This window comes from Phoxinus phoxinus (genome assembly GCF_949152265.1).
Source record: "Phoxinus phoxinus genome assembly, chromosome: 6".
Lineage (NCBI taxonomy): Eukaryota > Metazoa > Chordata > Actinopteri > Cypriniformes > Leuciscidae > Phoxinus > Phoxinus phoxinus.
The window spans coordinates 43208164-43228045 of record NC_136881.1 but is presented as its reverse complement, the minus strand read 5'-3'; the positions used below and the strand labels follow the sequence as shown (position 1 = coordinate 43228045).

Sequence of the window (19882 nt, the reverse complement as noted above, 5' to 3'; positions counted from 1 at the left end):
TTTTTGAATTACGCGAGTTCGCGGCTTTCTGTGGAAAACAGGAGAAAGCGCGCGCACATCAGAGGCGCACTGTAAAGGAAGATGTGCTCCAGAATCTTTCTGTTTGAAATAAAAGCTGTTCACTCTTTCTGATGATCTGAGAACCCTGAAAAAACGTATGTCAGTTTCCACACTTCATTAAGCATTTTCAACTGCATTAATAAAGCTTTTTTGAGCAGCAAATTGGCATATTAGACACATGATTTCTGAAGGACCATAAGAAGACTGGGGTAACGGCCAATCAAAATGTGAATAAGACTCACTGAATTTTTTTTTTTGAATACAGAATACAGAAAATACAGTTTTTACTGCACTCCCTCCCTTCAGCAGAACGCAGACAAGAATGCACACAGTCCCTGAGACAAACGGAGAGAGGTAACACAATAAACTTATATATTTTATTGTATTACACTGCTTTGTATGCTGATTACTTTGGTCACTGTCGCTATTACTAATAAGTAAATACAGGCTTGACGTTGCCTGTTCATACAGACAATATTATTAATTAAGGTGCTACTTTAAGTTGATTTGTGAACGAGATATTTCAAAAACTGACTGTGTGACCTTTGAACATGTTACTGTACTGTACCTGTAGTGTATTATGTCTGGATTATTTCAGCTTTCAGCTTTCAGTAGCAGCGAGAGCGGCAGCGGCGGCAGGGAAAGTGAGCACATCTGGAAGAGTATCTGTGTCAGCAGCATTTGGAGGTGCAGCTCTTACAGTAACATCAGCACTCAAACCGTAAATGTGTTATGTCACTGCTAAATAAGGTATGAAATTAAAGATATGGAAACTTCATTGCTATCTAATCATTTACTAAATGAGCAGTATATTTACAACTTTATCAATGTATCCATATGATGGAGAAAATCATTTTGATAAGGTAAAGACACCTAAATATAATACAACATAGAGTGAATAGTAACTATTGTAATGCTGTATTTGTTGTAAGATACTAGGCCGGAAAGCGGTCATATTACAAAAGAACAAATGACTCGGACCCAAAGGGCCTGTTTACACCTGGACAATTCATGTGTTTTCTGTGACCTGATAGCTATCCAATCGTGAAAAGAATGCATCTGGTTGTTGAGACCATATGTGTAAATGCTACTCCTCTGAACAAGGCTAAAAAATAACGCGTGATAGCGTGTTATAGGCTATGATAGTCAGATATGACGGCGCTACTGCAGCATTACCGCAGCTGAGCATCTATTTAAGCAAACGATCAAACTATCGCAAATCTAAGTGAAAGTTGCAGACGCTTAGTTAACACACAATCATCTTCATTAAAAGTAAAGAAACGAAATGATACCAGGGCTGTTGCCGCTCTCTCCTATTGCAGTCTTTGATTTTGAAATTAGCTAATGATCAATAAAATGCAGCTCATAACTGTTGCTTTCGGTGACGTGAACTCTGCGGATTTAAAAAAATCGGATTTATATCCGTTTTGTGAAAACACATTTATGTGACCAGGTGTAAAAGGAATCGTTAGATAAATCAGATAGCTATCCGATCTGAGAAAACGCATAAAGTGGCCTGGTGTAAACAGCCCCAAAGACTCAAGAGGTGAACTAATCATTTCTGTTTCCACTACAACTGCATAGCTTCAGTATGTGTGACGTGACAAAAGAAAGAACGGCTCGGATCGGGAGGTGAGGTGAAAGATGGCAGAGCCTAAAAGTTTAAAGCATTAACCAACTCTTTATTACCACATTTAAAGTTAAAATAACCATAATGACACATATTCACAAATTTCATAAATTGAAAGAAATATAACAATTTGAGACCAGAAACATATTACGTAACTGTAAGAGTAAAAAAACAATAACAATTCACTACGCACTTGTTTGTGAGGAAAGTTGTGAAATAACTAATTTCTGTTTTCAATACGACTCGTACGTCAGTGTAAGAATCAGTGGTTCGGAGCGTGTATCAAACTGCCAGAGTCTCGTGATTTCAGTAAAGGAGGCTTCATTACATCATAAACTTTTTGAAACACGTTGAAATTTCAATGGTTCACCGCTGGGGTGATCTGTCAACTGAGAACCGATGAACAAGTGTCTGTGGGTTTTACCTGATCTCTGATGAATGAATAATGGTAGTTAATTGTCTTATTGGGGACATCAACCCCTAGCCCACTCAGTCTACCCCAGTGGGACCTTCTGGTGGATGGGTGAGTGAGACCAGTCTTCATCCATCTAGTGTGCAGTAAGGTGTTTCTGACTGCCTCTTTGCCTTCCAGATGCCCTTACCAGGATGATCGTTACCTGACCATCATTTTTGTTTGTTTCTTGCACTTTTAGGAAGGGATGTTCGTTTAAACTCTACCACTTCTGGGCAAACTGTGGTTTCTAGTGGAGAAGTGAGACTGATTCTATGAGTATTTAATAAATGATATTAAACCTTGACCTTGTCTTACCACATGTTGTGCAACGCTACCAACATGAAATGTTCTGGTTTTATTTGGTATGTTGAGGACAGCTGTAACTTCCAGACTGCTACTTGAGGCCCATTGTATTAGAATGTTTTGTTTCCCAATGTTCTAGAGACATAATTTAAAGCATTCCCTCAGTACTATTACACTATATTTTTATAAACCATTTCTTGCACATGCTCCTGATTTGACAATGATCTGGCTGCTGCTATAGTGACTGTGGAATTTTAGTCTTTTACATACAGGGTTAAACTGAAATCTATAAATTCCCAATTTATAAATAGTATTTAATACCAATTTTAGAACTAAAGTGTGCTTTGCTCTCAACGTAGTAATTGTTTGTTTATTTTGTAATCGTATTTAATCATTTCAGGGGGGACACATCTGTTTAAATTGCAACAATGTTCTCTAAAGCAGAGGTCTGTGAACAGTTCAGAGAATGTATAAATATTTAAATCAAAATAAACATTGGATATGTAAACACAATGTGACTAATATTAAATTATATTAAAATAAAGCACAGTTTTTCAATTATGCATTTAATAGAACAGTTGCCTACGTAAGTAAAAGATACATTAATTAGCTTAACAGATACAAAATATTTTGTTTATTAAATTGATATAAATTGCACCTTTATGAATGGGAATGTATAGCTACCTTTTTTTTTTTTTTTTGAAAAAGCCTAGTTTCTCCCAACACAACCTCAAGTGCGAAATCCACTATGTGCTTTTATGTATGTTCATTTAGGGTGGAAAAAAATAGGAAAATGTATTGAACCTATGGAATCACCCAGTTGCATAAACTCCAAATCATGCAAGTCTGGAGAATCATAACTGTTAATGAAGAGGGAGGGATTATCATTAATTAGCCGATGCGTGTAGAGTACAAAAAGACCTGAGGGCAGCTTCTCAACAGTGTGACTGGTTGTTGAACAATGGCAGGAAGTTGGTGTGTTGTTCAGTCTCTGGCACTTTGTGTTTGGTTCTGTGCTTTCTGTTATGCTGTTCCAAAGTGGAGTAATCGTCCCCAGAATCCTCTAACTCTGATCAAACTCTGATGTTCCAGCAAACTGACCAGCGGTTTCAACAGCCACAAGCTAGTCAACGGTTTCCTCAGCAGTTTCAACAAGCTAGTCAACGGTTTCCTCAGCCAGTTCAACAAGCTAGTCAACGGTTTCCTCAGCAGTTTCAACAGCAAGCTAGTCAACAGTTTCCTCAGTCAGTTCAACAGCAAGCTAGTCAACAGTTTCCTCCATCAGTTCAACAAGCTAGTCAACAGTTTCCTCCGTCAGTTCAACAGCAAGCTAATCAACAGTTTCCTCAGCCAGTTCAACAAGCTAGTCAACAGTTCCCTCAGTCAGTTCAACAGCAAGCGAGTCAACAGTTTCCTCAGTCAGTTCAACAGCAAGCTAGTCAACAGTTCCCTCAGTCAGTTCAACAGCAAGCTAGTCAACAGTTTCCTCAGTCAGTTCAACAGCAAGCTAGTCAACAGTTTCCTCAGCAGTTTCAGCCTAAGCAGCCAGTGGCACAGGCAGAACCCCTTGACAAATGTACTGTAGCTGATTATGAGCAGATCCAATGTGGACCACCTGGTATCAGTGGTGCTGAGTGTGCAGCTATCAACTGCTGCTTTAACGGACAGCAGTGTTACTATGGGAAGGCAGGTAAGAGTGTTGAGTCCATGTAAAGGTGCAATAACCCTCTTGTACCTTGTTCCAGTGACTGTCCAGTGTATAAGAGATGGTCAGTTTGTGGTAGTGGTGGCTAGAGACGTTACGCTGCCTCGATTGAGCCTGGATTCAGTCCGTCTCCTGGGTGGAAATGATCCAGCTTGCAGTCCTGTGGGATCCACACCTTTCTTTGCTATATACCAGTTCCCTGTCATTGCATGTGGCACAAGCATGATGGTGAGTAGCTGCTTGTGGTTTTGTTCTGCATGGCTTGGAATGGACTGGATGCCAACAGTTACTATTTGCAGGAGGATGGTGGATATGTTGTGTATGAAAACAGAATGACCTCCTCGTATGAAGTGGGTATGGGACGACTTGGTTCCATCACAAGGGACAGCCATTTTGAGTAAGTGATGTATGCTTTATCATAAATGTTAATCCTGGACAAATGCTACAAGCTCACTGTTTGTTGTCCAGGCTTCTCTTCCAGTGTAGGTACTCTGATACCTCTGTGGAAGCTCTGGTTGTGGAGGTCAACACTGTTCCTCCACCTCCACCAGTAGCTGCTCCCGGGCCCCTCAGGGTGGAGCTTAGACTGGCAAATGGTCAATGTGTCACTAAAGGCTGTGCAGAAGGTTAGTTTGTCCCAAGTATGCCTTTCTAAACTGCAGGTTGCAGCAGTTTCAAGTTAAACACTGTATTCTTCCTCAGGGGACGAGGCGTACACATCCTACTACAGTGATGCTGATTATCCGGTCACAAAAGTATTGCGGGAACCTGTGTATGTTGAGGTGCACATTTTGGAGAGGACTGACCCCAACATTGTCCTGATGCTGGGACATTGCTGGGCGACATCAACCCCTAGTCCACTCAGTCTACCCCAGTGGGATCTTCTGGTTGATGGGTGAGTAAGGCCAGTCTTATCCATCTAGTGTGCAGTAAGGTGTTTCTGACTGCCTCTTTGCCTTCCAGATGCCCTTACCAGGATGATCGTTACCTGACCACATTGGTTCCAGTGGCTGGATCATCTGGTCTTCAGTTCCCTACCCACTACAAGCGCTTTGTTGTGAAGATGTTCACATTTGTAGATCCAGCATCACTGGCTCCTCTGCAGGAAACGGTACTGTACCCAGTGTGTCAGTTTTCAACCGTCTCTTGGTTCCTAATGCCAGCTTTGGTTCTCGTCTCAGGTCTTCATCCATTGCAGTACAGAGGTGTGCCATCCATCTTCTGGCTCCTGTCAGCAAAGTTGCTCCAGGCAAAGTCAGTGCTTCTGGTTATTGAAATGTTTGAATTTTGCTTGTGTTGAGTGTTAATTTTGGTTTGTTTTCTTGCACTTTTAGGAAGGGATGTTCCTTTAAACACTACCACTTCTGGGCAAACTGTGGTTTCTAGTGGAGAAGTGAGACTGATTCTATGAGTATTTAATAAATTATATTAAACCTTGACCTTGTCTGACCACATTTTGTGCAATGCTACCAACGTGAAATTGTTCTAGTTTTATTTGTTATGTTGAGGACAGCTGTAACTTCCAGACTGCTACAAATCTACCTTTCATTGAGGCCCATTGTATTAGAATGTTTTGTTTCCCAATGTTCTAGAGACATAATTTGAAGCGTTCTCTCAGTACTATTACACTATATTTTATAATCCCTTTCTTGCACGTGCTCCTGATTTGACAATAATCTGGTTGCTGCTATAGTGACTGTGGAATTTTAGTCTTTTACTTACATGGTTATACTGAAATTTATAAATTCCCAATTTATAAATATTATTTAATACCAACTTTAGAACTAAAGTGTGCTTTGTAGAAAGCTCAACTGTATTCAGGTGTTATGTTCTCTCAACGTAGTAATTGTTTGTTTATTTTGTAATCGTATTTAATCATTTCAGGGGGGACACATCTGTTTAAATTGCAAAAATGTGCTCTCAAGCAGGGTCTGTGAAATGTTCAGAGAAAGTATAAATATTTAAATCATAATAAACATTGGATATAAAATGGATATGTAAACAAAATGTGACTAATATTAAATTAGATTAAGAAAGTATAAATTTTAAATTATGCATTTAATAGAAAAGTGTGCTACGGAAGTAAAATAAATTAATTGGCTTAAAGTCTGCGTGAACTGGAAGTTGCAAATGACTTTTCTCAAGTGTTGTGATGCATTTTTGAGTGAAATGGAATATTGAACAGAGGGCAGGGTTTTACTTTAGCGCTCCTCCTCTCCATCTCGCCCATAGCAGAGTAACGGTTTGAGGGGAGTGGTTAAGCGTTTAACCAACCCAAGCTGTCAAGCCTATGTCATCAGAAAAATAACCATTCCAGACCCGGAAGTAACTTTTCAGACTTTGATTAAAGATAACTTCGGCAAACAAATTTTTTCCGTGTATTAACTTACACGGATTAATTGTTCACCACAAGACTAGTAATATCCGCTAACAAAGTAAATAGGGTAAATTTTGATTTCATGCTGACATTAACAGATGATACAAAATATTTAGTTCATTACATTTATATAAATTGCACCTTTATGAAAGAGAATGTATTGCTACCTTGTTTAGGATGGGCTGTCCCTCTAAAGGAAATGCCTCAATGGGAGGCAGGGTATCAAAGCACCTGCCAATATGTTTTCATTGGTTCTTGCTGAAGCTCAAATGTGCTGCATAACACGAGAATGAACCTCATTGGTTCTTGCTGAAGCTCAAACGTGCAGCGTAACACGAGAATGAACCTCATTGGTTCTTGCTGAAGCTCAAACGTGCAGCGTAACACGAGAATGAACCTCATTGGTTCTTGCAGAAGCTCAAACGTGCAGCGTAACACGAGAATGAACCTCATTGGTTCTTGCTGAAGCTTAAAGGTCCTGCGTAACACCAGTGTGTTGCATTTCAAAACACATTTGTTTCAATTGATTCAAATTTTCGAAAAAGCCTAGTTTCTCCCAACACAACCTCAAGTGCGAAATCCACTATGTGCTTTTATGTATGTTCAATTAAGGTGGAAAAAACAAGGAATATGTATTCTCATGAACCTATGGAATCACCCAGTTGCATAAACTCCCACTCATGCAAGTCTGGAGAATCATGATGTTAATGAAGAGGGGGGATTATCATTAATTAGCCAATGCGTGTAGAGTACAAAATGACCTGAGGGCAGCTTCTCAACAGTGTGACTAGCTGTTGAATAATGGCAGGAAGTTGGTGTGTTGTTCAGTCTCTGGCACTTTGTGTTTGGTTCTGTGCTTGCTGTCATGCTGTTCCAAAGTGGAGTAATCTTCCCCAGAATCCTCAAACTCTGATGTTCCAGCAAACTGACCAGCGGTTTCAACAGCCACAAGCAAGTCAACAGTTTCCTCAGTCAATTCAACAAGCTAGTCAACAGTTTCAACAGCAAGCTAGTCAACGGTTTCCTCAGTCAGTTCAACAAGCTAGTCAACAGTTTCAACAGCAAGCTAGTCAACGGTTTCCTCAGTCAGTTCAACAAGCTAGTCAATGGTTTCCACAGCAGTTTCAACAGCAAGCTAGTCAACGGTTTCCTCAGCCAGTTCAACAAGCTAGTCAGCAATTTCCACAGCAGTTTCAACAGCAAGCTAGTCAACAGTTTCCTCAGTCAGTTCAACAAGCTAGTCAACAGTTTCCTCAGTCAGTTCAACAGCAGGCTAGTCAACAGTTTCCTCAGCAGTTTCAACAGCAAGCTAGTCAACAGTTTCCTCAGTCAGTTCAACAGCAAGCTAGTCAACAGTTTCCTCAGCAGTTTCAGCCTAAGCAGCCAGTGGCACAGGCAGAGCCCCTTGACAAATGTACTGTAGCTGATTATGAGCAGATCCAATGTGGACCACCTGGTATCAGTGGTGCTGAGTGTGCAGCTATCAACTGCTGCTTTAACGGACAGCAGTGTTACTATGGGAAGGCAGGTAAGAGTGTTGAGTCCATGTAAAGGTGTTCATGTTAAACTGGTCTTCAGCAATAACCCTCTTTTACCTTATTCCAGTGACTGTCCAGTGTATAAGAGATGGTCAGTTTGTGGTAGTGGTGGCTAGAGACGTTACGCTGCCTCGATTGAGCCTGGATTCAGTCCGTCTCCTGGGTGGAAATGATCCAGCTTGCAGTCCTGTGGGATCCACACCTTTCTTTGCTATATACCAGTTCCCTGTCACTGCATGTGGCACAAGCATGATGGTGAGTAGCAGCTTGTGGTTTTGTTCTGCATGGCTTGGAATGGACTGGATGTCAACAGTTACTATTTGCAGGAGGACGGTGGATATGTGGTGTATGAAAACAGAATGACCTCCTCGTATGAAGTGGGTATGGGACCACTTGGTTCCATCACAAGGGACAGCCATTTTGAGTAAGTGATGTATGCTTTATCATAAATGTTAATCCTGGACAAATGCTACAAGCTCACTGTTTGTTGTCCAGGCTTCTCTTCCAGTGTAGGTACTCTGATACCTCTGTGGAAGCTCTGGTTGTGGAGGTCAACGCTGTTCCTCCACCTCCACCAGTAGCTGCTCCCGGGCCCCTCAGGGTGGAGCTTAGACTGGCAAATGGTCAATGTGTCACTAAAGGCTGTGCAGAAGGTTAGTTTGTCTCAAGTATGCCTTAAGCCTTTCTAAACTGCAGGTTGCAGCAGTTTCAAGTTAAACACTGTGTTCTTCCTCAGGGGATGAGGCGTACACATCCTACTACAGTGATGCTGATTATCCGGTCACAAAAGTATTACGGGAACCTGTGTATGTTGAGGTGCACATTTTGGAGAGGACCGACCCCAACATTGTCCTGATGCTGGGACATTGCTGGGCGACATCAACCCCTAGTCCACTCAGTCTACCCCAGTGGGATCTTCTGGTTGATGGGTGAGTAAGGCCAGTCTTATCCATCTAGTGTGCAGTAAGGTGTTTCTGACTGCCTCTTTGCCTTCCAGATGCCCTTACCAGGATGATCGTTACCTGACCACATTGGTTCCAGTGGCTGGATCATCTGGTCTTCAGTTCCCAACCCACTACAAGCGCTTTGTTGTGAAGATGTTCACATTTGTAGATCCAGCATCACTGGCTCCTCTGCAGGAAACGGTACAGTACCCAGTGTGTCAGTTTTCAACCATCTCTTGGTTCCTAATGCCAGCTTTGGTTCTCGTCTCAGGTCTTCATCCATTGCAGTACAGAGGTGTGCCATCCATCTTCTGGCTCCTGTCAGCAAAGTTGCTCCAGGCAAAGTCAGTGCTTCTGGTTATTGAAATGTTTGAATTTTGCTTGTGTTGAGTGTTAATTTTGGTTTGTTTTCTTGCACTTTTAGGAAGGGATGTTCCTTTAAACACTACCACTTCTGGGCAAACTGTGGTTTCTAGTGGAGAAGTGAGACTGATTCTATGATTATTTAATAAATGATATTAAACCTTGACCTTTTTTGTCTGACCAGTTTGTGCAATGCTACCAACATGAAATTGTTCTTTTATTTGGTATGTTGAGGACAGCTGTAACTTCCAGACTGCTACATATCTACCTTTCATAGAGGTTTTGCCCCTAAGACAATGGGAGGGTGATCAAAGGACCTGTCAATTTGTTCTCATTGGTCCTTGTGGAAACTCAAACATGCTGCATAACACGAGAATGAACCGCATTGGTTCTTTTGAGTACTTAAATGATTAGTAGTGGTTATGCAGCACTTTTTTTAACTGTACAGAACCTTTAGCATGTTGCACAAAATGAGTCAATAACTCACTAATTAATGATTTGTTCGAGATGTTCATGATCACTAGTAAGTGGACACACTTGACTCCTTTTGCGCGTTCATACAGTTTAAAAAAGAATGTTCCAGTAACACTGAAGGTTTTTTTTTTTTTTTTTTTTTTTTTTTTTTTTACACAACATAACAATGACATGAAGCTGATTCTGGAGTGGTGTGTTTCTGGTCAGTCTGAACCCCATTTTAAACTCTCCTGAACTTTCATGGCATTTGATCGAGTGACCATCTTGTCACAATGTGAGCATTTAAAAGGTGTTTCTCCTGTATGAGTCCTCTTGTGCATTTGTAAATCACTTTCATTATTAAACTCTTCCCACAATCACTAGTGTTTATTTTCTCCAGTGTGAACTCTCAGATGAACTTTGAAAATGTCGCAAAGCTCTTTTTCTCTCCGGTGTGAATCCTCTCATGGGTTTTCCGGTGGGTCGAATGATGGAAACGTTTCTCACAGTGTGAACACTGATACGGTTTGACATCACTGTATATTTTGGTAAAACTTGAGGTTGTGAAGGTTTTCCCACATTCACTTCACTGATACGGCCTCTCATTGGTGTGTGAGTAGATGTCTCTTCAGATGGGATCTGACTGAAGCTTTTCTCGCGGTGAGGACACTTGTACGGATTTTCACCAGTGTGGATTCTCTTATGACTTGAAAGATGTTGATTGGTGTGGAAATACTGGTCACACTCGCTGCAGTGGAAAGTCGTTTCGCTGTGTGTCTTTATGAGCTCTCATATAAGGAAAGGTGAAAAAATCCTTCCCGCAATGTTCAGTGAAACTTCACGCTGTGCTCTTGAATGAAGTCTCTTCTCTTTTGAGGTTGTAAAGCTGTCGCACCTCTTGCAGGTGAAGTCTTTTACTGACGCTCAGGATCATGGATCCGCTGATCAAACCTCTGACTGTAATGCTGGAGAACAGCAGATGAAGATGTGCTCCGTCAAACTGGAGGACTGCAGGAACCTGATCGAGAGACGAGGAGAAGAAACCACAGCAGAGGAACAACAACAGGAGGAGGAAGATCAGGATGATGTTTATGATGATGATGATGACTGCTCCTCCAGGTATGTTTTTGTAATTTATTCTGTAAATGTTTCCATCATAGTTTGTGCATCGGATTAAAAATGTATCCCACTCATTTGAGTGCATATCATACTTTTTTAATGCACATTTTTCAAATTTATGCGCATCTTGGCATTTCCATCCAGTATTTTTGTTATGCAATATCCCAAAATGCGCATACAGATAGGTGGATGGAAACTGTAAAAAATTGCTGTAAAATTTACAGCAACTTGCTGGCAATTTTGGTTGCCTGTAAATTTACAAGAGTACTGTAAATCATAAACTGCAATTATACTGTAATATTATACATCACACCTGTTAAAGCAACAAAACAAGAGCAGCTTTGAATTTACTGTAATCTTTACAGTATGTTACTATTATTATAATTGCAAATGTATTTGACAAACAGTCACTGCAGCCAAAAAAGACACAAAATATAGCCTATGGGAAAATCCTATTGGGTTTTTCTCGAAGTAACCAGTGTGATGCGAACTGCCGGTTGGCCTACAAAGTGACTCCATTTTCATTAGGTGTTGTGGCTGTGTACAAATGTAAGTTATCTTAATTATGATTGTTTCATATATTGTATGGTTTGAATTGTTTATGCATTTTATTGTTGTTTTAATTTATCTTGGTTTATCCATGTTCTATGTATTTGTTTAGAAACCAGTCTGAAGCACCAATGGAATGACTTATGTACTGGGATTGGTGAACATAAGGTATAACTGACACCCCATTGTGATGTTCCCCCTGATTGTAAAAACACTCTCGGACCTCCTGCTTTCACATACAGGTCAAATCAAACGTAATGTAAGATTTTTTGTTTTTGTTTTGCTTAGCACATCTAATTTCTCAAATGATTTTCTCATTTTTTTGTCTTTTTTTCATTGTAATTTTTAGCAATCCAATAGCTGTTTAGAAATAAATACAGTTTATACTCTAATTTTGTGGTTATGTAATCAAATCTTGTAAGAATGTACAGAATAGGATTCATTTTCTTTTCGATTAATCGCACAGGTGATTTACTAACCTGTAATTGGTGGTGCCATTTCTCGAGAAATCCTCTTTTTCTGATTCAGATGCTCAATGATCGCTTTTACTTTCTTGATCTGGATTAATCGATGATGGATGAATGGAAAGGACAGACTGAAACTGCTCAGGTTAACCCACCGCATTTGAATATATGATCACATGACTGCAGCGTGGAAATGTTTCCCTTTAACTTTTCAGAGAGATTGTTGTTATTAAAATCATGTTCTAAAATAATAATTAAATCAAATCTCTTTGTAACTAAATGGAAAGTTTTGATTTACTTGGATGCTTCTTAGATAATTTACTTGTTTAATATGTTAGTCAGTACATTTAAAAAGTTTAATTTGGCACATAAATCTTTTTTAGAGGATTTGAAAGAAGGAAAGGACAAGCTAAAGATAACGGTAATGTTTCTAAACTGGAATATGCTCATTATCAACTGTAGCATTTTGCTGCTAATTATAAGGCATATTTTATTTTATAAAATTACATACAAACGTACAGTCATTGAGTGAGTGAGTGAGTGTGTGTGTGGGTCCGATTTCCAGAATATAGTCACGTATTTGTTATATTTTTGTATTTGTAATAATGCTTGACCTTCATAGTGTAATTATAATGTAACCTAAAAGCTGTCAAATATCCCCACCTAGTGTTCAAGTCAAAATATCTATACCTACAGACAAATTTGACAGGCAGCAGACTGTTAAAAAAAAGTTCATTAGCAAACCAAGACAGAGAAAAGTCTGACATGCCAATGCACTTTTATGTCTGGATCTCCAGTGTCTGAGACAGTCATTAGTATTTGGCTTGTAATAGAGTGTTACTTATCAGCATTAAGCTATTATTTACCACATAAAATAGTTCTGATATATAGTATGGGTAAAAACCACCAACCCACATAAAAAGCCAAGAGTCAAACTGACCAACAAAAGGAAACACTGATCACCATAATAGTGACCAAATATTTTCAATACAACATCAACATCTTAACCTATAATTCTCAATAAAACTTCTGTAGACGCCTGACAGAAAAAAAGTCAGTCTGGTTAGTAATAAGTGAAGCTGGTAATGCTGTTTGTGGAGTTGTTTATTCCTCCTCTGCTGAGATCTTCACAGATTTAATGTCTTTTCTCTTCAGTTAACCAGAATTCTAACCAGATTGACTTTATTTCTGTCAGACGTCTGCAGAAATTGTTATAAAGAATATTTTGTGTGTGTTTGGATGCTGTGACAGTGTGTTTGTCAAACACATTTGCTGTAATAGTAATTGTTAAAGTTACAATCATTGTTCAATTCTGTCCAACACAACTTCATATACAGTTTGGTTCAATCCATCTCACAAGCTCAATGTGACACTGCCCCCTACTGGCTGAATGTGCAGTTTCAGGATGAGCTGAATGAGTCTTTTATCCAGATTTACTGATGAAAAGACACTATGATGATTCAGGAGCCGTTTGATCTTTAGTGTGTTTCTTCTGGTGAGTCTGAAAACTGCCTAAATAAGCGAATCTCTCGTCGCAGATGGAGCAGCGGTAAGGCTTCTCTCCTGTATGAACTCGCTCATGAGTCTTCAGGACATCTAACCGAGCAAACGTCTTGTCACACTGAGAACACTTATACGGTCTTTCTCCTGAATGAATCCGCTGGTGATTTTTTAAGGTACACTGTTTACCGAAACTCTTCCCACAAACGCCACAGTGATACGGTCTTTCTCCAGTGTGAACTCTCTGATGAAGTCCAAAATTAGACGGACTAAAGAAGCTCTTTCCGCAGTAGGAGCACAGGTACGGTTTCTCTCCGGTGTGAGTCCTCTCATGGCAAATCAAATCAGATTTGTTACGGAATCGTTTATCGCAGTGTGAACACTGATACGGTTTCTCCCCAGAGTGCGTTTTCTGGTGTGACTTTAGACAGGTTGAGTTTGTGAAGGTTTTCCCACATTCACTGCACTGGTACGGCCTCTCGTTGGTGTGAACGCGCACATGCTTCTTTAAATGGGATCCGTGGTTGTAACTCTTCTCGCAGTGAGGACACTTGAACGGCCTTTCGCCCGTGTGGATTCGCTTATGAACATTAAGATTCCCTTTGGTGCTGAAATACTTGTCGCACTCGCTGCAGTGGAAAGACTTTTCGCCAGTGTGGATTCTCTTATGACTTGAAAGTTGTTGTTTGGTGTGGAAATTCTTGTCACACACACTGCAGTGGAAAGTCTTTTCGCTGTGTGTCTTTATATGAGCTCTCACACTACATGGAGTGGTGAAAGAATCCTTCCCGCACTGTTCACAGCGAAACTCCTTCACGCTGTGCTCTTTTGAATGACGTCTCTTCTCTTCTAAGGTAGGAAAGCTGATGTTGCATCTCTTGCAGGAGAAGTCTTTCTGTTCTGTGTGTGTTCTCTCATGTCTCGCTAAATGTCCCTGTGAGCTCAATGTTTTCCCACAGGTTACACAAGAGAAACTCTTGACCTTCAGCTGATCTTTTGATGTCAAGGTTGTTTCTTCATCAGTAGATGAACCGCCATTCACATCTGAAAAGAAAAAAAAGGTATTAAAATGTTGGTAATACTATACAATAAGGTTCCATTAGTTAACATTAACAACTATTAACTAATACGGAACAGAGGCATTGTTCATGGTTAGTTCATGTTAACACACAAATACTAATACATCTATTCACAATAACAGCACAATTAGTTAACAATTAACATGAACAATGCATGTGAATAGCTTTAATGTTTTTTAAGGTTAACTTACTGTACATATTTACATTAGTTTATGTAGCAGTTGACACACACTAAGGTTGAACATTTCTAACTCAAGATCTTGTCCTAAAGGTAAAAATGCTGTGTACCATATCAACATTATTTAATAAGGCATTGATTTGGGCTGTTGGTAAACATAATTCTACAGCGGAAACATATGTTGTTCATGTTTATACGGACTTTACTATCATTACTTGCATTTGACAAAATATTTACTAATGGATTTTGTGAACCATTGTAAAGTATTTCAACATTAACTGATGTGTTACTAACATTTGTATACTCTTTATTAACATGACTAACCATTAGTAAAGCATTTAATATTGGAATTGATTAACCTTATTGTAAAGTCAGGGCCCTGAGGTCCAGACCTCTGTAATTTTTATGTTTAGACTATATAATGAAGGTTGTAAAAGATTGCCTAATATTAACTCTAATGTGGTCCGGGCAGCAATGATTCACACATTGCAACGATAACCGACCTTCTCATCTGAGCTGCTTCAGCACTCGAACACAGAGTGACCAGATGACCAATCAAATCACAGTAGGCTTTAGGGCTACACACAAAGTATGTATACAATTTTTCTTTTCTTTTCCCCTTCTCTGAATGTATATTGTTATGAGTTAAATGACTGCATTATTTTCTTATGCAGTGTTAATATGTAAATTAACAAATGTATATTTACATTTTATACAGAAAAAAAAAAGGATTGTTATTTTGATATTCTGGTTGAAGTCGAGAAACGGACCAAAACTCCATCAGGTAACAGAAAGGAGAAAAAATCCTTGGGAGAAACTAGGCACAGTCGGGGGGCCAGTTCTCCTCTGGCCAACGAATGAACATGTATGATTATGATTCGGGCAGTATTACAGGTCAGAAGTCAGATTGGATCAGAACATTCAGAGTATTTATCCATTCCCATCTGGTTGGAAGTCTGAGTCATCACACCGGTATGGAGACAAGTAGTTGAGGATCAGTGCTGTCATGTCGATGAGGCCTTCACATGGCTGATGAGGCTGGCACTGCAGGGATGCGTTGTGGATGGGTCCAGGCGCAGGTCCTTCATCAGATCTGGATACGGCCTGAATCCGGAGGACTGCTGTAAATCTCGGGATAAACAGAGACTCATATTAGCGTAGATGCCGTCCTTCTTATGATGTACCAAGTTCATCAGTATTTATGGGAAGTGTTCCTGGTTCCGGCTGATCTAAACTATGCAGTCTAACATTATAGAAGTCTATAATGTGTTGTGTATGCTAAGTGATCCAAGCTGCTGAAGATGATGATGGAGAAGGGCACTTGAAGGTTGGTCCAAGAGGGGTAGTTATCCAGGCAGGACAGGTGACTTGGGTGAAGTGCAGAAACCCCTTGAAGATGGCACAGTCTGACTCTGTGGTCTCATATGAGCCTCATGAAAATAGTGACCATTTAAGATTCTAGGACATTGGAGAGGGGCTCTTAGAAATACAGCCCCAAAGTGAACCTTGTGTTCCCACACCCATCGGAAATAGCACAGTGGGTGATGTGACCCTGCCACGTGGCACAGTGATTGGAACATTACAGCGGATTGAGAAGATATTAGTGGAGTCTGGTCAAACAAGTGAGCCAAGGCAGACAATGATCCAAGCTGCAACCATTCGAGAGGATGAGTTGAAAACATTGTGGCATCCATCCGTCAACCTGGAAGAGGGCCAACAAGAGGTTGTTCAAAAAATGTTCTATGAGGAGTCAGGTGCCTTCAGCAGAGATGACAATGACATTGGTTGCATACGTAGCTTGCAGATGCCAATCACACTTAAGGACTACATCCCAGTTCAGAGGGCGTACTCATCAATACCAAAACAAGTTTAGCGAGGTGAAGAGCTACATACAGGATCTCTTAGCGAAAGGATGGATAGTCAAATCAAAAGTCACCATACACCGCTCCATTAGTCCGTTTCCGCAAGAAGCATGGCAAGCTGAGGTTCTGTTGATTACAGTCTCCTGAACAGGAAAACCATCCCTGACCGTCACCCATTACCTCGGATAAAGGATCTGATTGAAACCCTTGGGGGATACTCCTGGTTTAGCATTCTTGACCAAGGCAAAGCGTACCACCAGGGATACATGGCAGAGGGATCCAGACACATGACAGCATTCATTACACCCTGGGAGCTGTATGAGTGGGTCCGAATCCTCTTTGGATTGTCCAATGCGCCTGTTGCCTTCCAACGCAGTATGGAACAAATGCTTGACTCGATCAGAAATGAGTGCAGCATCCCGTATTTAGGTGACGTCTTAAGCTATGCAAGGTCCTTTTAAGAGCATGTTGAGAGTATCCATAGAGTGTTAAGGGCCCTTCAGTATCACGGTGTAAAGCTGAAACCTGAAAAGTGTGAAATGTGCCGGAGTGAAGTCAGGTATGAAGAACGGCTAGTGTCAGCGGAAGGAGTGCGGATAGATCGTAAGGAACTGGAGGCTGTCCAATCCTTAACAACCAGGACTCCCCAGACAGCAGGTGATGTGAGGAGGTTACTTGGGTTCCTTAGCTACTACCGTGCCTTCATTCAAGACTTTTCCAGGACAGCAAAACCCTTGTACAAACTGCTGCAAGCAAAGCCTGGAACAACACAGGATATTCACAGCAGGAAGAAAGCTAAAGGCCCACAAGTTCCCTCCAGAACTCAAGTAGTATGGACCAGGGACCAATTTTTTAAGATGTACAGGTCAATATAAAGAGACTGGGAGAAGAAAGAGAAGGAGATGGAGATGAGAGAGGAAGAGCACGTATTGTATACTGTGCCCAGAATGAGATTATCATAATGTATTCCTATTTAACACCGATATACTGTACGTTCTTTGCCAATGACAGTGGAAACTATAAGCTCAATTTAACACAAGCATCTATTAAATATATTGCCATTATTATTGTATAAATATATATACATTGAATGTGTTTGAATATTTCACTAGTATCAGCACTGAGACTTTTCACTGTTTGTATTACTCCACTTGTCTGTGTTTGCACAATTTGCATCATTAATTCAGTTGATGGTGACAAGTGACTGAGTGAGCAATTGAACCATTAATTGAACCGATTAGTCCAAACACATTGATTCATTTAGGAAAGAAACAAGTTCTGAAACAGATCTTTGATGCTCATAATAATTGCTCATGCCTTTAGACAGAAGGACTGCATTGACATTTGATTACAATTTTAAATCTATGCAAAATAATCCTTGAAACTTCTCATGTAAGGCCATTCCTGTTTGGAATGTGTTTGTGTTTTCACAATCAGAAGACACTTGGCAGATTTTTGTAGAAGTGAAATAAATTAAGACAGTTAAACAGAAAACAAGTTTGAGTTTATGAAAATGTACAACGTTAATTTAATTATTCATATTTTATATAAAATATATATTTTCAAAACCCGGAGGACTCTAAAACTGCAAAAAAAAAAAAATCAAAGGCAAAAATCTTAAGTTTTAGGTTGATATAACCTTTAGGTTGATATAACATTTAGGTTGATATAACTAGGTTGATATAACTCCTTCCGCTGACACCAGTTACACTCATCAGCGCATATGCCCCAACCTTGACCTCCAAACCTAAGGCAAAAGACGAGTTTTCTTCAATGCCAGAGTAGGTGCAGACCATAACTCTTGGCCTTCCTGCTTGAGTTCCTTTGGAGTTGGCAAGATAAACGAGAATGGGCAGTGCTTGTTGGAGCTTTGCTCTAATCATGGCCTCTGCGTGACCAACTCCTATTTCCAGACGAAGCCACAACACAGAGTGTCATGGCGCCATCCTTGATCCAAGCACTGGCAAAAGCTCAACATGGTCATCGTCAGACGATCAAGCCTCAAGTATGTGCTTCTCGCCGGCTCATAGAAAAGTGCTGACTGCGACTCCAATCACTCACTGGTATGCTGCAAGATCAAGCTGCTACCAAATAAACTCCACCGCTCCAAACAAGGGAACCCACGCATTGACACGACTAAGATGCAACATCCAGAGAAGCTCGAGGAATTCACAAAGTCTCTTGAGGATGCTCTGTCTGTAGGCTACCCATGTAACACAGCTTCCTCGTCATGGAACCACCTGCGTGAGGCAATTCAGAAATCAGCTCTTGCTACCTATGGGAGAAAGACCTTCAAGGGCTGCAACTGGTTCAATGCCAAGTCTGCGTCGTTGACCCCTGTTATTGAAACAAAGCGTGCTGCCCTTGCTGAATACAAGCGCTCACCAGGTGGGAAAACCCTTCAAGCACTCAGATCAGCCAGGAGCAAAGTACAGCAGACAGCAAGAAATGTGCCAACGAGTACTGGCAGGAGCTCAGTCATGACATTCAGAATGCAGCAGCAACAGGTAACATCAGGGGCATGTACGAGTGCATCAAGAAAACTCTCGGACCAACTCAGAGCAAAACTGCACCCCTGAAAAACAGCTGCGGAAAGGTGATCACCGACAAAACCAAGCAGATGGAGAGATGTGTGGAATACTATTCAGAGCTCTATTCCAGAGAGAACATTGTTGTCACCTCAGCACTGGACGTCATCAATCCTCTGTCCACCATGGAGGAGGTCCACCAACACTGGCAGAACTCAGCAAGGCTAGCAACAGCTTAGCCTGTGGCAAAGCCCCTGGGATTGATGGCATCCCCCCAGACCTGAACAGGCACTGCAAGACCACCCTTTTGCAGCCTCTATTTAAAATCCTTTGCCAGTGTTGGAGTGAAGGGGATGTTCCTCAAGACATGAGAGACGCCAAGATCGTCAACCTGTACAAGAACAAAGGCGACAGGAGCGACTGCAACAACTACAGAGGCATCTCCCTCTTGAGCACTGCAGGCAAACTGTATGCAAGAGTGCTGTTAGTCTTCAACAGCTGGCAGAACGCGTCTACCCCGAGTCCCAATGTGGATTTAGAGCAGAACGTTCTACAGTGTACATGATCATGACAACGTTATGTTCAAAACGATGTAGACAACGTCATGTCCACGTTCTACAGTGGACATGAGTGGACAGTAGAGTCTGGACATGGCAGACTCTACAACATCGCAAGACTCAAAGCAAAAACCTAGGTGCGTGAGATCATCATTAGAGATATGGTCTGCCGATGACGCAGCAGTCACCTCTCACACTGAACAAGATCTACAGTGTCTG

The 19882-nt window shown here is 40.8% G+C and overlaps 4 protein-coding genes across 7 annotated transcripts in view; 2 read left to right on the top strand and 2 right to left on the bottom strand.

The window, feature by feature from the left end:
* The window catches only part of LOC307001060 (uncharacterized protein), a 201364-nt gene that overhangs the window by 178656 nt on the left and 2826 nt on the right, over positions 1-19882 (bottom strand). The window lies entirely within an intron of this gene.
* LOC307001071 (zona pellucida sperm-binding protein 4-like) lies at positions 3388-5791 on the top strand. Of its 3 annotated transcripts, XM_079617200.1 has the most exons (9): positions 3388-3422; positions 3540-4137; positions 4222-4380; positions 4452-4549; positions 4621-4778; positions 4855-5047; positions 5116-5263; positions 5334-5406; positions 5487-5590. In XM_079617200.1, exons 2-9 carry the CDS (start codon positions 4039-4041, stop codon positions 5561-5563), a joined length of 1005 nt encoding a protein of 334 aa, XP_079473326.1. In that variant the 5' UTR covers positions 3388-3422; positions 3540-4038; the 3' UTR covers positions 5564-5590. The 3 variants fall into 3 exon arrangements, with proteins under 3 accessions (XP_079473326.1, XP_079473324.1, XP_079473325.1); XM_079617198.1 differs by having other exon boundaries at positions 3388-4137; positions 4193-4380; positions 5487-5791; XM_079617199.1 differs by having other exon boundaries at positions 3388-4137; positions 4232-4380.
* On the top strand, positions 7331-9539 carry LOC307000572 (zona pellucida sperm-binding protein 4-like; the record flags this gene model as incomplete). The annotated part of the gene is made up of 10 exons (XM_079616215.1): positions 7331-7344; positions 7451-7776; positions 7863-8057; positions 8135-8322; positions 8394-8491; positions 8563-8720; positions 8804-8996; positions 9065-9212; positions 9283-9355; positions 9436-9539. The coding sequence occupies 10 exons, from the start codon at positions 7331-7333 to the stop codon at positions 9510-9512; spliced, it is 1470 nt and encodes a 489-aa protein (XP_079472341.1). The 3' UTR covers positions 9513-9539.
* The window catches only part of LOC307001057 (uncharacterized protein), a 38227-nt gene continuing 31026 nt past the window's right edge, over positions 12682-19882 (bottom strand). For both annotated transcript variants that reach the window (XM_079617162.1, XM_079617161.1), the window contains exon 10: positions 12682-14503. In XM_079617162.1, the coding sequence (XP_079473288.1) occupies positions 13410-14503 (1094 nt within the window). In that variant the 3' untranslated portion in view covers positions 12682-13409. The remainder of the gene's footprint in view (positions 14504-19882) is intronic.

Excerpts from the sequence above, each read along its gene's own strand:
- LOC307001071 (XM_079617198.1), top strand. The coding sequence starts at position 3,531 with ATGTTCCAGCAAACTGACCAGCGGTTTCAACAGCCACAAGCTAGTCAA. Across the intron at positions 4,138-4,192 it reads GTGTTACTATGGGAAGGCAG|TGACTGTCCAGTGTATAAGA; the intron begins GTAAGAGTGTTG and ends ACCTTGTTCCAG. Across the intron at positions 5,048-5,115 it reads TGGGATCTTCTGGTTGATGG|ATGCCCTTACCAGGATGATC; the intron begins GTGAGTAAGGCC and ends TTTGCCTTCCAG.